Below are 20,754 nucleotides of genomic sequence, written 5' to 3' on the forward strand. Positions count from 1 at the left end.
ATGCAGAGACTGCTCAGCTATCTCACAGCATGCAACACAAAAAAACCTCACCCAAAGCTGCACAAGTGTGCAGCGTTAGCAGCGTTAGCTTTCAATGGAAATTTTGACAGTGCAGAATTACCAAGATAAGAAGTTTTCTTTTTACAGTCCTTGATAATAAGGTTTTGTAGCATTCGGAAAAAAACCCCTGTGGTTTCCCCACAGGAAACCCATGATATTGTTTGTAATAGCAGCCATAATTTCAGGGGCAGTTAGTGAGATAGCATTGTGCTTAACAGTGGTTTAAGTAAAACAGTGAAATTCAGGACACTGTCTACAATGCACAGATGAAACTGATTTTTTTTTTCTTTTATCATCAACTACAAAATTCACTGTAGGAGTCAGAAGAGCTTTCTGCAGCATTTAAGGCTGGCTTGAAAGGCCTCACTCTTTTGGACAGCTATTTTATGCCAGCCTCCTTTCTGCAGCATTGTTGCTCATTTATATTCACTACACAAGGAACACCAGGTCTGCACCTGCCAACTAAGCGGAGTGCCACGTGCTAAGCTTAAAAGAACAGTTGTTCTACTTCTGATATGTTTGTGAGATTATAACCAGAGCAGACTCCACTTAAGCATAAGCTCCCCTCAAAGCGTTTCTGCTGTTGTTACTTTCCTCAGCAAATCCTAGAAGATTAATGATTAAAAATATATTCCTACTTCAAACAGAAATGTCATTTACAACTTGGAGGAATACCTACACATTTCAAGACTTTTACTACAAACAGTCTCTCTTTCATTCTTTGCAAGGGGGTTTCCACTACACCACTTAGCATTGAAAATGACATCAGTTTTCAAAGGAAGGTTGTAATTCGAGTAGTGATAGAGAAAGTAGGCATTTGAGGTCTGATTCTGTTGTCAGCTGTGCACTTTATTTGCCTCTTCAGGAAGCTAGAATAAACATGCATTCTGCAATCTTAGAAAAATACAGCTTGCTGGCAAACATGCATGCATTGCAAAAATGTACTGAACTAGTTGATTTCTTAAATAAATAAGAGATAGAGGTTTATCAGGCCAAATGCATTGGAGCCTTGTTCAACTGCCTGTTAAATTTGCATTTTCTCCAACTACACCTGAAAAACGTAATATTTAGTTTTAACACGCATTTTCGAAGAAACAATTCAGGCAGTCCCCAGAAGCCTTATTTTAGTGGCAAAGACTTTATTTGAAAACAAAGAGGAAGGATTCAAGAGGACTTTATGATTTCTTGGGGTGCAAGAAAGGGAAAGTACTAACTCTGAAGTGACTTTCAGGTCAATAAGGCTGCAATTTCTTTTCCCTTGAGGTTTCCAGCCATATACAGAAAATCCCAGGCTTGGAAAAGACTGCTGGGAATTGCTAAAGATTGTTAGTTTTTTAAGCAACTACAGTAAAACATTCCATCCTGAATGTTTTCTGCTTCATCCAGAACCAGAAAAGGCTGGAACCTTCATCCAGAACCAGAAAAGCACTTTAAATACAAAAATTCTGGTAATGGTCTTGATTCTGGAAACTTGCTGACCTTCTCAGTTGGCATCTCAGCAATATTATTTTTTAATATCTGAGCATTATCTTTCCTCAGTCAGCCAGTGCCTTGGCTCCATGCTCTATGACAACAGTCTGCTTTCTCATCACAGAAATTAGATATAGATACCTAACAGGTTTGGCTGCTGCCTCATAACTCCTTCTTCAAAAATGACTGTAAACTTTCCAATTCCATATATACCACAGATGCATAAACATACAAGTTTAAGGAACTTCATGGTAAGTGTGAGTTACCGTTTCCTAGACCATGAGTATTTAACACAGGCACTTGTAGGATTTCTAACTATTCCATTCTGTAGATAGCACCCTGCATTTTTAAGACAAAGAAACCCTAACATCCGTAATGTATTGCTTATTCTTTTTTATTTTGTTTTGTTTTCTCTACACTAGTATGAAGCTTAGGAAGACTCAGCTAAGCTCAAAGAAAGAAATTCAATATCAACACTCTCCCTCTCTAAGTATGGCTTCCCTTCCAAATGTAAAGTTGTCTTTCATGCCTATTTTAGGATTCTTCTGCTTGTCTTTCCCTAAAACAATGAAATACTACTTTGTAAGTTCTTTTTTTCACTTTGTCAAGTAATCTCTCAGTCAGCCTCACTTGACCATCCAACTCCTGTACTAAACTGACTCTGAGCACAGACTTAATCCTTCATGTACATCTGTGCCCATCAATATTTAATAGTACTCCATTTACCTTCTCCAATAACTCAAATAGCGAGAGCTATTCCCAGGCAAGTCAGATGTCCATTTGACACAGATTCTATCTTGGAGACATCAGCAGCATATGTTTACCAAAGATCACATAAGTAGCTAAGCAGTCAGAGATACTTCCCCAGAATATGCGCCTGTCATTTTATAGCTCGGGGGCTTTCAAAAGAGGAGGAAACATCTTTGCACACAATAGATGTGGATGGTGTAGCATTATCTTATGTCCAGTCTTTCTACTATTAGGCACATTTTGTCCCGACCTTTATTATCCTGAATAACAGCACTTTAAGCAGACTACTGACTCACTAAGTTTTTTTAACGTAGCACTGATATAAAGGACAAGAAAGAAAAGTAACAAGTCTTTTATATTCACAATGGATTTTAAAGCCTGCAGCAAATAATTTCTTGTTATCTAAAAGAGCTTTCAGTCTGTTGCAGGCTGCCCAACATAGCATGCCAAGCTCATGTCCAATCCAATAGACTTTGCTTCTGAAGCCAGTCAAAGCTCATACTGTACAACAATTTGCTCTTGGAGAACAGATTTATTAACACACCACCAGGACTACAAACCCAGAAATCCCGTTGCATTCTCAGTGTTCACCTTTCCATTATGCCCGTAATTGTCTCCAAAGGAGTTTAGTCCTTGTAAGCTTCTTGTTCAGGCTGATAAGCATTTCATTCTGAATCCTCAGCAGATCTCGGATTTATTTCTCGTACTCTTAGCTGAGAAACTAAGCATCTGTCTCCATTTGCACAGTACATATCTCCCACACTCTCCAGCTTCTCTCTCAATTCAGGACCCTTCTTTTTTTTAACAAGAGTCGTCTTCTTGAGATGCATGCTCTCATCAGGTGGCCCTGGGACTTTTCTGTTCACTTGAGTCTTACAACATAGAACTGCTGAATCCAGTCCTGTAACTGGTCAAGACCTTCTCCTTCCCTATGCTCACAACAAACCCTTTACTTTCAAACATATGAATTGCAGTATCCACAGAACTGAATCTCTTCCCTGCTTAAAGTCACAGTTTAGACTACAGGTCATAGAATGGCTCCTTACTGAAAGGAGCTCTGGTTCTATATTGTGGTTTTCAGTGAAATGTGATGGACTTACGCTTTTTGGTTTAAGAATTTTGAGAAATTTTAATTCTACCCATATTTATGAGTGGGGTGTCTAAACTCAGTTGCTGGCAAATGCCAAAGCTATGTCCACTTTAAAACAGTGTTGTTTTTAATGCAATTTTTCATCATGGTAATTAAAACCTCAAAAACAGTATAAAGTATAAGAATTCCTACCATTTTCAGAATTTTTATATTATTTTCTTCTCATTAACTCACTTGATTATGATAAAGGTCTGAGTACTTAAGAGTCTGTTTCACCTTTGGACTCAAATGGAAGGGTATATTAATCAAGACTAACCTGCTCCTCCATGTTCAAATAAGGTGATAATCCAGCAAATTATTTCTTAAGCATTGACCTAAGGCAGTTAATATAAAAATAATATTCAAAAATAATAACATCCCAAATAAGTATATACTGCAAAGGACATTTTCTTACATAAGAGCCTTTCTCAAAGAGCAATGTTTTACATTGCTCCTTAGACTACATTGAGGACTATTTCAACGTATGTATTCCAAAAAGACAGACATGGCCATGTGATTCACTTTCTCTTAAGCAACCCTTCCTGCTTCTGCATTATGCATAATGGGAAATAAAACCATTTGCTCTGAAAAAAAACCCAAAAAACCCCACAAAAACAACCAAACCCTCAGAAGTTAACAGAAAGCTTCTTTGACAGTGTTCAGAGTGCAAGCTTCCTCTGGAAGAAGCTACTCTGACTCTGAAAATAAAATAGCTTCTCTACACAAACACAGGCATGTTTCATTACATTTGAAAGATAAATACACACAGTAAGACACATGCTGATTTACGCTCTCTTTCCACAGCTATTCTGGATTGTGGGCCCAGTTTCATAGACTTTAAAAGAATGGAGGAAACATATTATGATATCCTAACTTGACTGTCCAGAGCTGGCAATGGTATAATTTCTGCATCATGCTTCTGAATCCTGTTTCAGCTAAACTGTAGGCTCTCTCAGCCATGGACTTTCAGACTTTGTTTAGAAACCTCAAGAGATAAAGAGTCAAACAGCACTCCTAGGTAAAATAATTCTGTAATTTTGTTGAAGAGGTACCTAAATGCTTTTGTTGAATTCAACATAACATCACTAACAGGAAGACTTAGAGTATGAGTCTCGTATGAATATTACAAAAGTAGGTTTGTAACACATAAAAATGTAACTAATAGTCCTGTACATATTCTTCTGTGCCAAGACAGGTGGATAATAAATGCAAGTGCACACATAAATATTTTATTCCTCTCTTGGAGGCAAACACTGAAGGAGACTGTCAGTTTGCTAGTGAGGTTGTAAAAGCCTGAGCCACATTTCCTGTTTGTAAGAAAGAAGGTGAAAAAAAAGACTGGAGACCTTTAAGTTTGACGGCAACTCTAGACGCAGCAGATTCATGCTGCCAGGTCCAAAACAAAAGAGCATCCAAGCTCTGCCGACATAAATTGATTGCCTGTTGGATAAAGGGGCGGGGAGTATTCCTAGAAACAGAAAATTAGGTAAGCTTTATCTTTTCAGTATTATAAACTTGTAAACAAAGGAGTAGTAAAAACACACTGTGGTAGATTACCAGTCTTCCAAGAAGGTTGCTCAAGGTTTTGAAGTCAGATTATTAATAATAATCATCATGGTGATGAATCATCATCAGGAGCTTAAACCTTCATTAATTAAGGTTTGTTAATGAAGACTAAACATTGGTGTTAGTTTCGTGCTTAAGATATTTACTGTGCTAAGGGCTTCTTATTTTACAATGTGCTGCTTCCCTTCTGAAGTACGAAGTTGCTATCTTACGAAGCAATTAGTTGTGTACTAACTAATTGAAGTTTAAGGAATCCTTTCTGGAGAATTAATCCTGTCTTAAAAACTCACACAGGTGAAAACATCTTTAACATTAATTTAACATTCATCAGTCTCTTAATGAATAGGTTTCTTTTTCTAAGATTCATTAGTACAGAATATTATTTATCATACCATTTAATTGGGGGGGAAGCTAATTTTGTCTCATCTTTGACAAATCTGCAAACAGAAACAATAGGAAACAAACTGCTTAAATCTGGTAGTAATTAAGTAGTAATTAATTAATCTGCTTCTATGAATGATGAGTTGATACTATAGATGGCATGTCCAGTTCTTGCTAGGCAGGTATCTACATTCTCCACCTCGTATTCCTTTTCAGTAAGAAAAACCAGTAGAAGTATGATATTTTCCTGTTACCCTTTGTGATGGATTCTCTAAATAAAATACATTAGCACAAGAAGGAATGAAACTTAGTACTTCTGCTACCTAGTCTTACGCTGTTAGGAAGATAAACACCTATTTCTAACACCTAATTGTTGTATCTGTCCCCTTTCCCCAAAGTTAAGTACATGATTAGGTCCACTCCTTTAAGTTGCAATAACATTGAATTGCAGAAATTCATCCAGGAAAGATTAGAATGTTTTGGGGGCTTCGGTTTGGTTGGTTTTTTTTTTTGTTTGTTTGTTTTCTTCTCCCCTGCCATTGCCCTCCAATTACAGTATAATGAACCCTGCAAAGAGAAAACCTGAGAACAAGTGACCAAAAGTCTATTTATTCTCATGTCTTATCTCTGTTGGTGGAGAAAGTTGTCAATAGATTTAAAAAGAAGAAAAAGCACCATTAACTATGTCTTTAGAAAGTCTTTCGTTTGCCAGTATTTTGTTGTGTGAATACAGAACCTTTAGTTTATAGCAGTGTAAAAGTAAAAACTTCATCCAGATGGAGTATTTTACCCAAGATAAAACGTTCTACTTGGATGCAACTCCAACTTTGACTCTGTTTCCAAATAGAAACGAAAGAACAGCAAAATAGGAATCTATCATTAATACTAGAGAGATTCCAGTATTAGGTATTCAAAACACTGTCATTTTTATAATGTTTAAATATAGTACTTCACCCACTCACACATCCCAACTTCTTCTAGAAATAAAATTAGAATTGTTGTCCTCCTCATGAAAAATTTGGCTATACGATGAATTCCTTCCTTTCACAGAGGAGCACATTACTTTAAGAACAGCTTCAGTATGTTTTCTTATGAACAAACTACTATCACTCTTCGGTTATTCCCATCACAGATAGACTATCGCAGAAAGCTGTGAGAGAATTTGAGCTTATCCTATTAGAATCATAGTGTACTATTCCCAGGGCCTAATTTTTCATTAGGACTTTTTTTCCAAAGATATAACAAAACTTTTAAAAATATTCAATTTGACAGCCGTTGAGTGTGAATGCCCCTGGACACAGTGCTATGAGTTCTTTGGAATGAATATGCAATATGTAAAAAAAAAATAATAAGACAGGTTTAGCTACATTTGACAGTAGATTACTTTAATGAGAATTAGAATTAGAGAACAGAATAAAAGATATTATTTCAGAACAGACTGTAATTACTATGATAGACTTCTCTTTCTGTTTATTTCTCATTCTCCACCCAGTCACCTTATTTTTTTTTTTTTGTCTTTAGCACAACTGATTAGCTGTCACAGGTTGCATCTGCTATTATATATATAGGGACAGCTGTGCAGTTATCTGAAAAGACAAATTGTTCTTCACACCTTCCTTCTACTGCTGCAGTTGTCAAAGTAGTAAATATTTAAATAATGCAGTCATAAACGTAGATAGCTAGCATATTGGCAACAACTATCAGGGTAGTACAAGAACACCCAGGAAAGAGCTAGGAGTTGCATATATGTAAAACTAAAAAAAAAAAAAAAAAAAAAAAATTCTCATATTTTGTATTTGGACAGTAAGATTAACTGGAAACTGACGTTAGAAAAGCATAGAGCACTCAGAGCGGCACTCACATGTTTCTGACTAAGGCCTTCACTATGGTTTTATGTGGTAAATGAAAACTGCTGTTTTTTCTTAAATATAGGTAGTGCTATCCGACAAACAAATAGCTCGTATTGCAAAGACAAAAAATTTAAAAATAAGATACTGAAGTCACATGCATGTTTGTATACATTCTACTGAAACACAAGCAGATGTTTAAGTCAGAGTTGTGGAAAATAAATTTAAAATAAACTAAGTAGTGTTCAGCTAGGAATAAATGTAAATGTTTTCTTAATCTCCTTATACCCATGCAGTTTTCTAAACCATGTTTAAAAGAGCTATAGTGAGGTGTAAAACACTTATGTTTTATTAGAAAGCCAAGTTTTATGCCTTTTGTTTTGCTAGAATATTTTTACAGTCCTAGAGAAGTGGGATTGCTCAAATACCATAGAAATTAAACTTGAAACTGTAAAGGGAAACAACTTTTTTCCAACTTTTACTGTTCTCCAGAAAATAATTCCAATTTAAATCAGAAGCTGAAACATGAAAAAATACTTCTCATCAAAAATTTGGTTACCTCACTTCATTTAAGGACTGAATATTCAGTTTTTAAACTAAGAGTTTTCCTCCTGCTATGGAAACACTAGGGAAAAATAGGATCCCTGAATCAGAAAGATAAACGACAGCATTCATTATCAAGAAAAACATACAAACTCAGGTTCCAGCTGTACTTGAGGTATCTACTCACTCTTTTTGTTCTAATGAATCACAGGGCTATAGTTTCTATCGCAGTTGTGTGTGCTTCCCTTCTCTTAGGCCAAAATACTGATTTTGCTCCCTTAAAAAAAAGAGAATTTGTAGGAAAAGAAATAAGAAATGAACATCAGAAAAACAGAAAGGAATCAGTTCAGTAAAGATAAAAGGGCAGGAGAAAAAGGAAGGATGATTCTTATTATTGAGGCACTACATTGAGACTTAAAATTTCTTGACTTTGACATAGACTTCTTGTAGTTTTGGACAGGTTGCATAGGATGCAAATTTGATTGAGTCACTAATTGTAGAGTAACCAGGTTCCAAACACTGGTGGTTCTGGACGTGGCCCGATAACATCTTCTCAAGGTGGTATCTTCCTTTCTTTTAATTCCTACTCTGAAAAATAGGAATAGTATATAGCTGCTTCACGGCAGTGTCGTCTCTCCTCATGAATGTCAGTATCTCATTATAACAAAGTGTCTCTCAACATGAAAAGTAGTATTGCAGTGATGAAGAACCCTTAAACACCTTTGGGAGAACCCAGGTAGGAGAAAAGAAAAGAATGGGAATTGGATGTTTCGTTTAAAAGGAAGGATAAGTGGCCACTGGAAGTACCATGCGCAAAACCCAGTTACAAGTCTGTCAAAGATACAGCTTATTTGCTCTGGTTTGTTCCTTTTAAAAGAGAGTTCTGATCAGGAAGGAAACATGCATCATAGAAGCCCATGTGATTTGTGATTTTCTTACTACCAAGGATTATCCTCTCTTGTTTCACCATCATAAAAGACATCTGTGGCTTGAAATAAAACAAAACTAAAAGAGCTTTTGCAATACGGGCATAATTAGGGAACAAAACCCATAAGGGGCAGCTCCTAAGGTGAGCTGGAGCCAGTCAGCCAAGGAACAAAACTCTGTCTTCTCAGCAGGAGAAAATGCATTACCCCTCACTGTCCCTGGCTGGCAACATGGGAATGAGTATTCCTGCACTCCTTTACCTCAGCCTTCCTTTAAGAAGTAAACAAAATGTAAGCCTCCTGAAGGAATCCAGCTACATCAAAAAGGAAGAGCATTATGGACCTGCTTGAGTCTCACTCTGACGGTATCATCCCATCTCTCCCCTTGACTGCTCTGCTCCAGCTAGAATTTTTTGTGCGGTATTAGTGGAGTTCATTAGTTTTTTGGATGGGCTTTATTTCAAACGCTCCAAATCTAGAAGAACGTGAAACATGCCTCTGGGGAAAGTGAAAAATCTAGATTCCAGCTCCTTTCACTCATGTATTTGGCTTAGTATTTCCGCTGTCAAGGAAGTGTTTCACAGGCTGTTTGCAGCAACGTTGATAATTTTGGCCATTAGACTGTCACAGCTAGGCTATTTTCTTCAGCACGGTTTGTGATGGAAAATTTGTGTAAGCTAGGTTAATCAAAGAATTAATTAAATGACAAAATACATTTGGAGTGTGTGGGGATTCCTTCCTGTGTTTCTAACAGGAGTCCAAAGAGAGGCAAGTTCAGGGCAAAGGGAAGCTCTGTTCAATTAAGTTGACCCACCTTTTGCCAAGTGATTCTTCAGCAGCTGTTTGGGTTTTTCCCTGCAGTACTTCCTGGGGGGGGTTCACAGGTTCCCAGCTACTGCTCATCCTTTGCTGCTACTTCCTCTGCTTTCTCAGGAAGGAGAGCGAGGATATGAGTCAAATAAGTCATTTTAATAGGAGATGCAAGAAAACGCATAACCAACCTTTGAAATTTGTTGCAGGGACTGTAATAACTTGACGATCTGAGCTATTTTTCAGAGGTGTTTCCAATAAAGTAAGCTGTTCTGACAGAATTAGTCTTCAGAACTACATTCGTGAACTCTAGAATTTAGCCAAAATTTTAATGCAAATAGTAAGTTAAAGACAATTACAAAAATAATTTCAAAGCCATTCACTAAAAATGCCTTTTTTCTTTAGCAATGTGTTATTTTTACTGCATTTTAGAGGCAAACAAATAGCCCAACCTTTGGCTGAATTGCTATGAAACAGTAGTTCTGCTAACAGTTTATTGATGTTGCTTTCTTATTATTTAGCATCTGGTTTTGATGTTAATTATTTAGCCAGTATAGCAATGGATGTCACAGAGTAAACAACAAAATAGCAGTCTGAATTACAGAAAGCAAAAATCAACCAACCACAAAGAAAACCTGTTAGACAACACAAACTATAGAATTATTTTCTTTCAGTTACAGAAATGGACTGCCATTTTTCTGTCTGGGGAGTTTTGGCCTTTCTGAGTTTGGCTCTGGTTGTTTCGTTGATACTGAATATTTCACACTATATGAAAAACAAGCGAGGTAAGTAATGTTGCCTCTCTGTAAGGAATGGAGTTGGAGTGCTTAAAGTGTCTGTAGAGAAAGGCATCAGTGCTGGGAGATTTCAAGCCAACAAATTGATTCTTCTGAATCTTAAAGTTATCTTTTGGCAAGAATGATTCTAGTTGACAGGATGTAACTTCTAAATTTTTTTAGGATAGTCAGGTATTATTACAGAATGATTGCTAGCTGCCTAATCCACTGCTAAAAACAACTACCTAAATCCATTTTCTGAAGACAAACCAGCAGAATGTATACAAGGTGAAGAATTTTCATTTTTAAAGTATATTTTTAACATCTGTAATATCCTTTTTTAAAGTGTACTTTTAATGTAACTCGTTATCATTTGTACTTTAATTTAGAAATTATTTTAAGTAGCTGCACTAATACAAAATACATGTGAGAAAATTTTCTCCTCCCAAAATTCCTGAACATTTATTTGAATTTCAGATTTCGTACACATTTTATGCTTGATCAGTTTATTTTGAAAAAAGTTCTAATTGCTTTTCATCATGGGATCCTAATGTAGCTCTTAAACCAATGTGTCATTCACAATAAGGAACTGATTTGTTTAATTAATGTTTGAGTGTGACAAAAGTCATAGTCTGATTTTGGTTAAAATTAACTATGACTTTTTAAACAGAATTCATTATGCCAGCGCAACCTCTCTTATGCATACAATTCTATAGTTATTAAGTTGTACAACCATCACCACTCCCATTCAGGGAAAAACAGCCTTTACACAGGGGAAACTGCGCCTGTGCTATACCCTTATGTGTGGGCAGGCAAACCCTGGTGGATTCAATCATGTTAAATACACACACATACATAATCTACATAAACAGAAGGCCTATGCTTATAAACTGAACTCACCAAGTATAAGAGAATTAGATTATTGCAGGATATTAAAAGAGCTGCTGGAGTGTTGCGGGATGGGGAGAGTGCCTTTTTGGTTTATTTTGTCTTCTAGTGACTAGGCACATACCTCTGTGATAAAAAAAATCAGTCATTTACAAAACTAACCTTGAGCAAAGTTTCAGTCAGATTGGCTAATGCTGCATTGTTCATGGAATTGGGGTTTACCATGGTAAATTCTGGAGGAAGTCAGGCATTCCTGAGTTATTAAGCAAGTTCTAGCAATAAATCTCTTTGTAGCTGTTGCCTCTGCCTCAATTTCTTCATCTGTGTGGATCACAGGATCTCTGTTTCAGAGATACAAGGAACAGATTTAGTAAAATAAATGAACCCTTCACCTTGTAATATAAACACATGATGGACCTCCCTAGGCAGAGAAAAAGATGAGGTAGAAGCAGAAGGGGGAAACAAGGAATTAATTGCACGTGTTAAAGTACATTTTTTAGACTTTAAAGCCAAAGCATGGAGCCATAACACAAGCATTTCTTGTGTTAGTCAAAAGTATCTGAGAACAGCAGGGGGACAACTGAAAGTCCTGAGAACCATGAGCTTTCAATTTTACTGTCTACAGTGAAATCAAAAGCATGTCAGTTAACTGACAACTATCTGAAGTGTTCTAAAATAGCATGTTTAATTTTCTTTTCACTTTTTTTTTTAACAAATTTTCCAGCTAAAATGTATAAAGAGTATGAAGAGAACAGTCGAAGGTAAGTTGGATAAAAAAAGTTTTTTTGCTGTCAAGGATGAAATAAGCAATAAATAATAAGAGATGGCTTTGGAGGGATGGCAGAGGAACATCCACTATCTCATATAGCCCGCCTGGAAATGTCAGAGAACAGGCGGGTTATGGAAAAAAAGGTTTCCAAAGAAAACAGGAAAAATATTTCACATGGGAGAGATGTATTCCAGTCATTTTGTCAACAAAGAAATAATTGCATACTAATATGATAATTTTATATACTGAAGGAAGTGCAAGATATTGAGCTAAAACACTATTTACTATCACTCAAACTCAATAAATCTATAATAATTAAAAAGAACTCTCACAAAACGATAAATTATAGTCTGATATTCAATACTTGTGGAGCAACAATTTCTGTGTACTTACATTTCATACCCTTCTTTTACACACGACGTTCAAAAGCCATAAAATGGAGCCTGTTTACAGCTACTGCATAGCTCATGATCTGTTACAAGTCTGTTTCTCTTATTCCATATTAAAAAAAAAACCCAAACAACCCCCCCCCCCAAACCCTAATACTTTAGAAAACAGAGATGGAAAAAGTCTCATCTCAACCCAAATATAAAAGGCCCTGGAAATAAAAAAGCCTCCACCTGTTCCCCAAAACCAATCCTCAATTACAAATTTACTTGAAGTTGGGAAGTCTCTGTCTATTACTGCCTGTTCAGTTGGGGAAAAAAAAAAAACAACCCACTGAAAAAGTGGTGTTAGATTGCATTACTTCATTCCCTTGACGAGGCACAGTACAGGGGCGCAATAGGAACAAGGTTACACAGTGCTTCCCAATAAGAATTTCCATATTTACAAACATGCTTAAAAGCATTTTCAAGCAACACCAGGTAATGCAACACAGAATACCATTAAATATCCGAAGCTGAACATTGCTTTGGTCTTCTCTAGTTGTGTTGACATAAGTATTTCAGTTGAATCAAGGGTGGACTTTTTAAGAACACCTCCCCAAAAGACTCATTTAGTGCATTAGTTTGTATTGTGAAGTGGTCTCAGATGACATGAACTGGGTTCCTTTCAGTGATCATTAATATTTCTGTAACTATATCAAACAGTAGCTTAGTAGAGTCTTGAGATTAACTTTATACTTAACTAAGTTACAGGAAGGAAGAGTTCAATTCTTGGCTAGATAACAAATATCTCTTCAGAATATGACATTGCCATTTCTTTCCCTTCTGCAAAACTGGTATTTCTGCCCTACACCGACAATTTTTGTATTGTTTTTTAGATGACGTACAATCTGCTCTTGTTATATGCGTGTAAAATGTTTAGAGTAGAATAGTAGTGTCCTAAATAAAGCATATTCTGTGAATTAAAAGTAATTTTTCATTCTCTTTCTAGCTGTGATGACTATTACACGGAAGATGACCCAGTTTATGGCAATCTCAACCAAGATATTTTAGGTAAGCCTCACTTCAAGAACATGTGTCTGTTCAGAGGCTATAATAAATGTATGGTTAAAAGCTGACTGACAACACTTTCTGTGTTTCTGAAATAGCAAACCTGAGAATCTACCCCTTTTCAGTTGTTGTATTAATACTTACTTGGGATAGAACTGCAAACTGTCATACTGTACTACTATTTGTAAGATCAGATCTCATACTGAATTTGATTTTTACAGTCGAAATGGTCCTGTTCAGCCGAATCTCTCAAAAACAAGAGCTTTTCTACATGTAAATCTCACCAATTGAAATAACAGCTTGATCAATGTGCATTAAAGCAATCTAAGACACCTATTACTCACTGCCCAAAGTCAATGCTCCCACAGAAGCTGGCAGAAGGCATACCAGTTCTCTGCTGTGACTATCCACAGATCATCTGAGATGTTGACAAATATGCTGAAACAAGCCCAGTGGCTGAATAGTGGGCAGACACAGCTTTCTTCTGCTTTACTGAACTGAAGTTAACAATCCTTGTCAGAGAGATACAACATTAAAGGCAGTAACATGACATAACAGTAGCTAGAACTAGATATGCTGAGGTATCTCTCTCAAAGCCCTTATAGCGTTAAAGCAGTATTTAAGTAACATGAACACAATTTTTTTGCTAGCCTTATTCGGGGTTAAGTAAAACTGAACTAAAGTACTCAACTTTTTCATGCAGGGTTTGCATAAATTTAACTAAACTAACACTCAAATGCACTGACAAAACAAAAGCCTGAAAACTGTGAGGAAGTAATATGTTTTACTGATGGCTAGAAATGAGAAAATAACTCGCACCAAATTTACAGAAAACTGAAAGTGGAGTCAGGAATAGAATTTATTCTGCATTAATTCTGCATTATTGAGCTGCTGCAACTCACAGCCTCTTTCTCAGCCAAAGCAAAGATTGCCTATGCTGAAAAATACATCAGTATGTGGTTACCCCCTAATTACAAGATATTCTCCCAGCAGTCTAAGAGGATGCTGACTTCGTGAATAATGAGAAACTTCCCATCCATATGAACAGAAAATTATTTTCATGTTCACACTGTGTGTGTCTGAATTTCTTCACTATTTGCCCCTCTATAAATAGAGGAAGAGATCTGTGTATGATTTCAAAACAAAACAAACTTCTGCCAAAGTAAACTTGTTCTGCAACAGGGAGGATCTGTTGATCTGACCTTTTAAGACTCAGTAGTGTGTCTTAACTAAAATTTTTCTACTTTGATAAATTATAGAGGAATGTTGTTACGAGCAGATGAAGTCCCAGCCTCAAACGCCAGTTAACCAACTACAGGTATCTTTAATTTTAATTCTGGGTTTCTGAAATTAGGGTAATGTGGTCTGTCTCAGACTTCTTGTGTTTATACTATGACAACATATAACAAAAATCTTTACACTGCTCATCACAAAAGTTACCATGCATTAGTGTCTCAGTTCATCAGGGAATTTAAGCACAGACTTGATCCTTTATTCAATCTGGGACATTACTGAGGGAGCAGGAGAATTATAGACAGCTCATTTCCATCCATATGGCATGATAAAGCTCAGTCACGGGCACGCAGATCAGACTGAATTAAGCCTGCATGTACTGCTATGTCTTGTGTAAACAATAAATATTATTTATTTTGGACATTAAACAGGTGAAAACACAAGATGCATCTCACAAGATAATCATGAGTTTGACTGGTGCTCTCATGCCCAGCACAAAATCTATCTGCCTTAACAAATGAAAGACGACTGTTTTTCTGTTGATTTATACTTTATTGAGATACTTGGGTGCCTAAAAACATGCAAGCTTCAACTGAAATTTGTCTGTAATTGAAGCATTCCTAGCATCAAATTTCCTGAGTTGATTTCCAGCCTCTCCCAGGAAACTTCCAGGGGGTAGAAATATATTTGTTTTCATTAACTTCACAGAAACAGAATAATCTATGAAGATTGTCAAAAGTGCTTGACAATTTAGCTTGAAAAAAGAGAGGGACAGGGCAAAGACATTCAAAGCATACATTTTACACTGGAAATGAGATTATATATACAGACAAGAATCACCCATCTTTGGTTTTCTGCACAGGCAAAGCCTGTAAAAAATGTTGTTGCTAACAACTGGATACTAATTAAAAAAAAAGTAGGAAGAAAACCAGATCAAATAATGTCTTGCATCCCAAAGAACTTGGACTGATTATAAAAGCTGCCCTCATTCCCATAGAGAATCTTTCCAATAATACCTTGATGAATTTTTCCTTACTGCCACTATCCTAAGAACATGAGTCGTTTACCATTACCTTATGTTGGTCTGTTTTCTGTGCTGCCACAGCTTAATCATTTGTACTTTTAATGAGTTCATTTACAGCTAGTAAATAGCTAGCCACTACGATGATTACAGTGTAGACATACTCAAAGTCTTAGACATAATGTTAAAGCAAGCATAACTACTGAATGTTAACTATACAGTGAATTTCCTTCTAGGTGGAGTCTGCCAATCAGATGTGTTATGCCTCACTTGATCACAGCATCAAGGGAAAACGCAGAAAACCGAGGAGAAAGAAAGACTCTTCATTAGAGGAGGGTGAGGAAGAAAGATCATCTAACCCCACCGTGATGGCTTCCAAAGTCAGCATTTACCTTAACAGTGAGCAGCTGGCTGCTGAAAACACAGCAAATGTAGAAGCCATTCACGATGATCCCATCAGATTAATGGGTTTGATTCATACTACAAAAGGAGAGAACATTTGAAGTGGCTTCACAAACCAAATACATAGTCATAAACTGAGATCTGCTTGTTTGCTCTGGAGGAGCAGTGAATGATTAGAGATAAGATCCTGGCAAACTGACATGCCAAACAAAGGTATAAAATGGGTAAGTTAAGCATTCCAAAGTGCCTTCCAAGCACATTTACTAAGACCAAGACCAAGCAAGAAATAAGATCCAAACTGCCAGTTTGAAGGCCCTGACTGTCTGAAGACATTTTGAAAGGGAGTTTAGAAGCCAGTATGTCAGCATTCACATGGTATTGATTCTAGTAAAAATTAATCCTTTACGACAACCATCAACTTTCAGATAGTCCCAAAGGACCCACTCTGTTGTCTACAGAGCTCTAGCAGAGTGTAACTATTCTTCTATACAGGTTTTAACAGTACTTTTAGAAGGAAATCATGTTTCATACTCGCACACTTAATGATTTAGTTGTTTTCCCAATTAAAAACTGATCTGCTGTTCAACGTTGTGTACTTTCCCACTGTGACTGGTCTATAGTAATAATACAATATATCTGAAGTTAATTGCAGAATAATTTAACAGCTTGTTTAAAGTAGTAATTGTATACCTCGCAAGATTTAACAATATCCTTCTTTAGTTTCCTTCTGTGAGCAATAATAGAATACATCTCAAATCTCAACTCCTCTACTAATGTAATGTTGTATCCAGCCCTATTCAAGATTCCACAAAGATACTGGCAAATGATCTGTAACAATAAATCTCCTAGGGAGGATTTTTTCCTTCTAATATTCTATGTGATGTTTAAATTCCTATTGGGTTATTACCAACTATTTTACAAAAGTAGAAAGAGCTTTTTATTTCCCCAAATAATTCACATACTGTGCACACATTCATCTTAAGACTTTAAACTCATTAGACTCTAAGCTTTTATAAAGTGGGGATTTTTTAATATTTTGAGTGTCATTAAGTAGTAGTATCAGAAAACAGTAAGGCATGTTGATCTAATATACCTACCTCTAGGTGTCGGACAGTTCTGCCTTCTCAAAAGAAGGATATTAATGCCTTTAAAATCCACGCAAAGCACAGTGTCAAAGAGCTTGAAACTCTCAAGCACATATGGAGCCCTGCAATTTTTTCAGGTCCTGAAGGAGATAGCCCCGAAAGTAGTTACAAAAAACAAAACAAACAAAAAGCCCATAGTACAAAGAGCTAATACCTCATCAAAAAGAAGCAGATGGACATGTCCAGAGATGGGACAAATTTTTGAAGAAAAAAATTAGTGTAAAAGAAACAGCTCTTTGACAGCCTGGTTCATGTTTAGTTTAGCTCATAGTTAATGAGCCTCTTTAACATGCCTTAACTTCTATGCTAGACCAAAAGCAAGGGGCCAATCCCCACAGCCAAAGATGCCCAGTGTCGCTGTCTGTCTTGTGCTAGCACTTGCTTTTGTGTGCATAAATAGGTCAATATATGTTTGGCTGTTACATCCCAGAAACAAGGTAGACTTAGAATTAAAGTGACTGTATTATCACAGTCTTAGGCCAACTATCATTGGATAAGCAAAAATAAACACTGTTGAAGAACTGATGAAAACCGTTTTGATGGAGAACCATATTAAATGACAACCTTGACTAAGATCCTAAGAGGGGAAAAGAAGGAAGCAAATCCAAAGCAAAAGATCCAAAGCCAAACCCCAAGATACCAGTGCATGAAGTACTAATTTAATTTGATTAAATTAGAAGGAATTATACTTTGTTCCATATTAGGAACAAAATAAGTAATAAAATACTCATTGACATACTCTTGCTTAGACTCACATATCAAAATTGTTTGAATACCATTAATATGTAAAATACTTATATAAAATGTTTAAATTTATCTGGTACCAATCGTACACAATACTCAGCCCTCTCAGATGATTAAAAGAGAAAGCTTTCTTAACCTCTCAAGCAAATAAGCACAAGCCCAAGAGCCTATTTGTTACTATTTTCCAACATACGCATGAAACAAGGAATGCTGTATCGTGTACGTACACTTTGTACGAAAGCTGCTATTTCCCAATTTTCTCACAGCATTTGCACTCTTCGTTATGACTTTCCTCTAAAAATTCCAAAGCCAGGGGAACTTCTATGAGTTACCTAAATTCAACCTGTCATTTCAGCTTGATCATTAATTTAATGGAAATGAAGTACACACTTCTGTCATTGACTGTGCATGTAACAATAAGTCTACTTCATAAGATTTATGTACATCTAGTTTTCTCTGTGTTTTTAGTCTTCATTGTTTACTCCAGCTATTTATTTACACCAATTTTCAGGAGCTGCTTTCCCTTGCAACATAACTTGCTAAAAGGGCACTTTTGCAAATATTCTCCTTCAATATATACACTTCCTTTCCACATGTAATCACCGCTTCCATTACATTATTCACTGCTACTCTCACAGACCCCATTTCAGGATCATCTTTACATTTTACAAGGCACTTCTAATGCTACCACAGTCCAGATTTAGCTTTACTCCTCCAACTCTTTACCCTCTGTCTGCTTAAATAAGCAACTGAATGACTTTTTTTTTTGTTTTCTAACTTTTTGAGATAGTTTTCAAATGACTACTGAATTCTTACATGAAAGAGCATATTCAACATCGTTCCATCTTCAAGTCATTAGAGAAAGACCTACATAAACTACCACATATTAGTTAAATTCTTTATATATAAAGGAAGTTTCAACTACTTACAACAAAGTAAGACAAGGAGACGTTAGGTCTAGGTTTATACTGTCTCAGTAACCTAGCCTGTTTTTCCAGTGTTCTTTACAAAGATTTTGAAGCCAAGGGAAGCAGTGTGAAGCTGTTTTTATTAACAGTAAGCTTAGCATTCAAGTATCAGTTGAATGGAACAGTGAAGAAAGAGTAAACAAGAGGAAATCTGGTGGAAGAAAAACTGTTTGGAAGGGAAGAAGAACAGCTCAAAACAGAAGAGAGATCAAGTAGCACCATGAAATCTTTGAGGGTCTAGAACAGGTGTACTCCGATAGTCATTATAGCATCTGACAATCACTGCAGATGCATCTGTTTAAACAGTATTGTTGGGAAAAACAGCACAGACTTTTGGTTATATAATACTTTTAAGAGTCTGCTGACTCAAACAGATGTTGGAGGATCAAACTCTAAAGTAATTGTGTAACTTTCATTTTTTTCTACGGCTAGCACCAAAAAGGTGGCATTGGGATGAGCTTATCTTCCAACACCTCAAGGTTTTTTCAAGAACTACATCTTAAAATTCTTTTGAAGTAATTTTCATGGAGACAATGAACTATTACTATGTTGTTTATGTAAACTTACCTTCCTACCTGGCTAAGCCTGCATTCAGGTTGCTGTATAGAAGTCTTATCTAGAGTCAGAACATGTCCAAAACGCAATTCCAGTTTACCTTTAAATTACTTTAGAACAGAAAACATTAATGGAGTTGTGTAATCTCTCAGTACTGGTGTATCAAGAAACACTGGGAAATACTTAACAGTTCCAAGGGGAAGGTAGTTCATAAAGTGTATTCCCTACCTTTCATCCATGTCTGGAATAGGAAGAAAAATGATCCACAAAAGCATTTCTAAAAGACAATCTTTTGTTGCTGTTGTTGAAGGAAACATAATATACAAATGATGAAGGATAGAATATGTGTGTGTATTGCAGAAGTTCTTGTCTTCTTGCAGAGTAAACCTCACTGAAAATGGCTGGCTTCTTGTTCCATTCAGTAACACCACTTAAGATAACAAGATCTTGGTTTTAAGAGCTAAAAATAACATAAAGAACTCCTATGTGCCCAGATATGAAATAAAGCCAAAAAAAAATTATTTTTTCCTTTTCTGGAGCTCAGAAAAATGACAAGGGGCAATGCTGATAAAACAGAGCGTACTTGACCTGACACCACTAAAACAACCTTATTGCCAAGAAAAAACACAGCAAAGAAAACCTGTGGGACCCTGCCACATCATTCTCATGTATTTCCTGTATGTATACCAACTCCTCCTGTGAACTGACATACCTGGAATAAAGTGTTGAAAGCAGTTATTTTTTTCAGAATATGTTTTTATTTAGAATATATACTGTGTTTGGTAGAATTTTGTCAGAACACAGAATTTAACTATCAAATCCACTAAAATTACAAAACTTTATTGAACAATCAACTTTGGTGAGCTACTTAGCAAATTTAACATTAAAAATACATATGCTATGACTTGTAATATGCCTGCTGTAATACTGCATTTGGATCATCCAGCCCAGTTTAGATTCTTTCTTTCATTTAATACTTGTTACTTACTTAAAAGCTTGTTACTTAATGTTATTACTAATATGTTAGGAATCAAAGCTTATCAGCAGATGAAAAGATAATACAGATGCCATTCTGTTATTATAAACACTACTAAGTGCATAATTCAAACTTAGCCATAGAAAGGAACACTGATTCCCTGCAATACCTGATGAAGCCAAAGGAGTAAGAAGTGCCCTGTCAGAAGAGATGAACCAGTTCCTGAAGATTTATATTACAGGGAAGTATAAATCAGGACTAATTGTATATTTTATTTTTATATATATATATATATATATATATATAAATAAAAATACATCATTGAACCTTGGAAGAACAACAAACAATAAACCAGAACT

The 20,754-nt window shown here is 36.1% G+C and overlaps 1 protein-coding gene across 1 annotated transcript; it reads left to right on the forward strand.

Annotated features, from left to right (window-relative positions):
• Positions 1-10,155: 10,155 nt before the first annotated feature.
• On the forward strand, positions 10,156-16,108 carry TRAT1 (T cell receptor associated transmembrane adaptor 1; the record flags this gene model as incomplete). The annotated part of the gene is made up of 5 exons (XM_082002672.1): positions 10,156-10,267; positions 11,871-11,907; positions 13,293-13,354; positions 14,611-14,669; positions 15,842-16,108. Exons 1-5 carry the CDS (start codon positions 10,165-10,167, stop codon positions 16,106-16,108), a joined length of 528 nt encoding a protein of 175 aa, XP_081858798.1. The 5' UTR covers positions 10,156-10,164.
• Between the last annotated feature and the right edge of the window lie 4,646 nt (positions 16,109-20,754).

Source organism: Phaethon aethereus (assembly GCF_964289735.1).
Source record: "Phaethon aethereus genome assembly, chromosome: 1".
NCBI classification, from domain to species: domain Eukaryota; kingdom Metazoa; phylum Chordata; class Aves; order Phaethontiformes; family Phaethontidae; genus Phaethon; species Phaethon aethereus.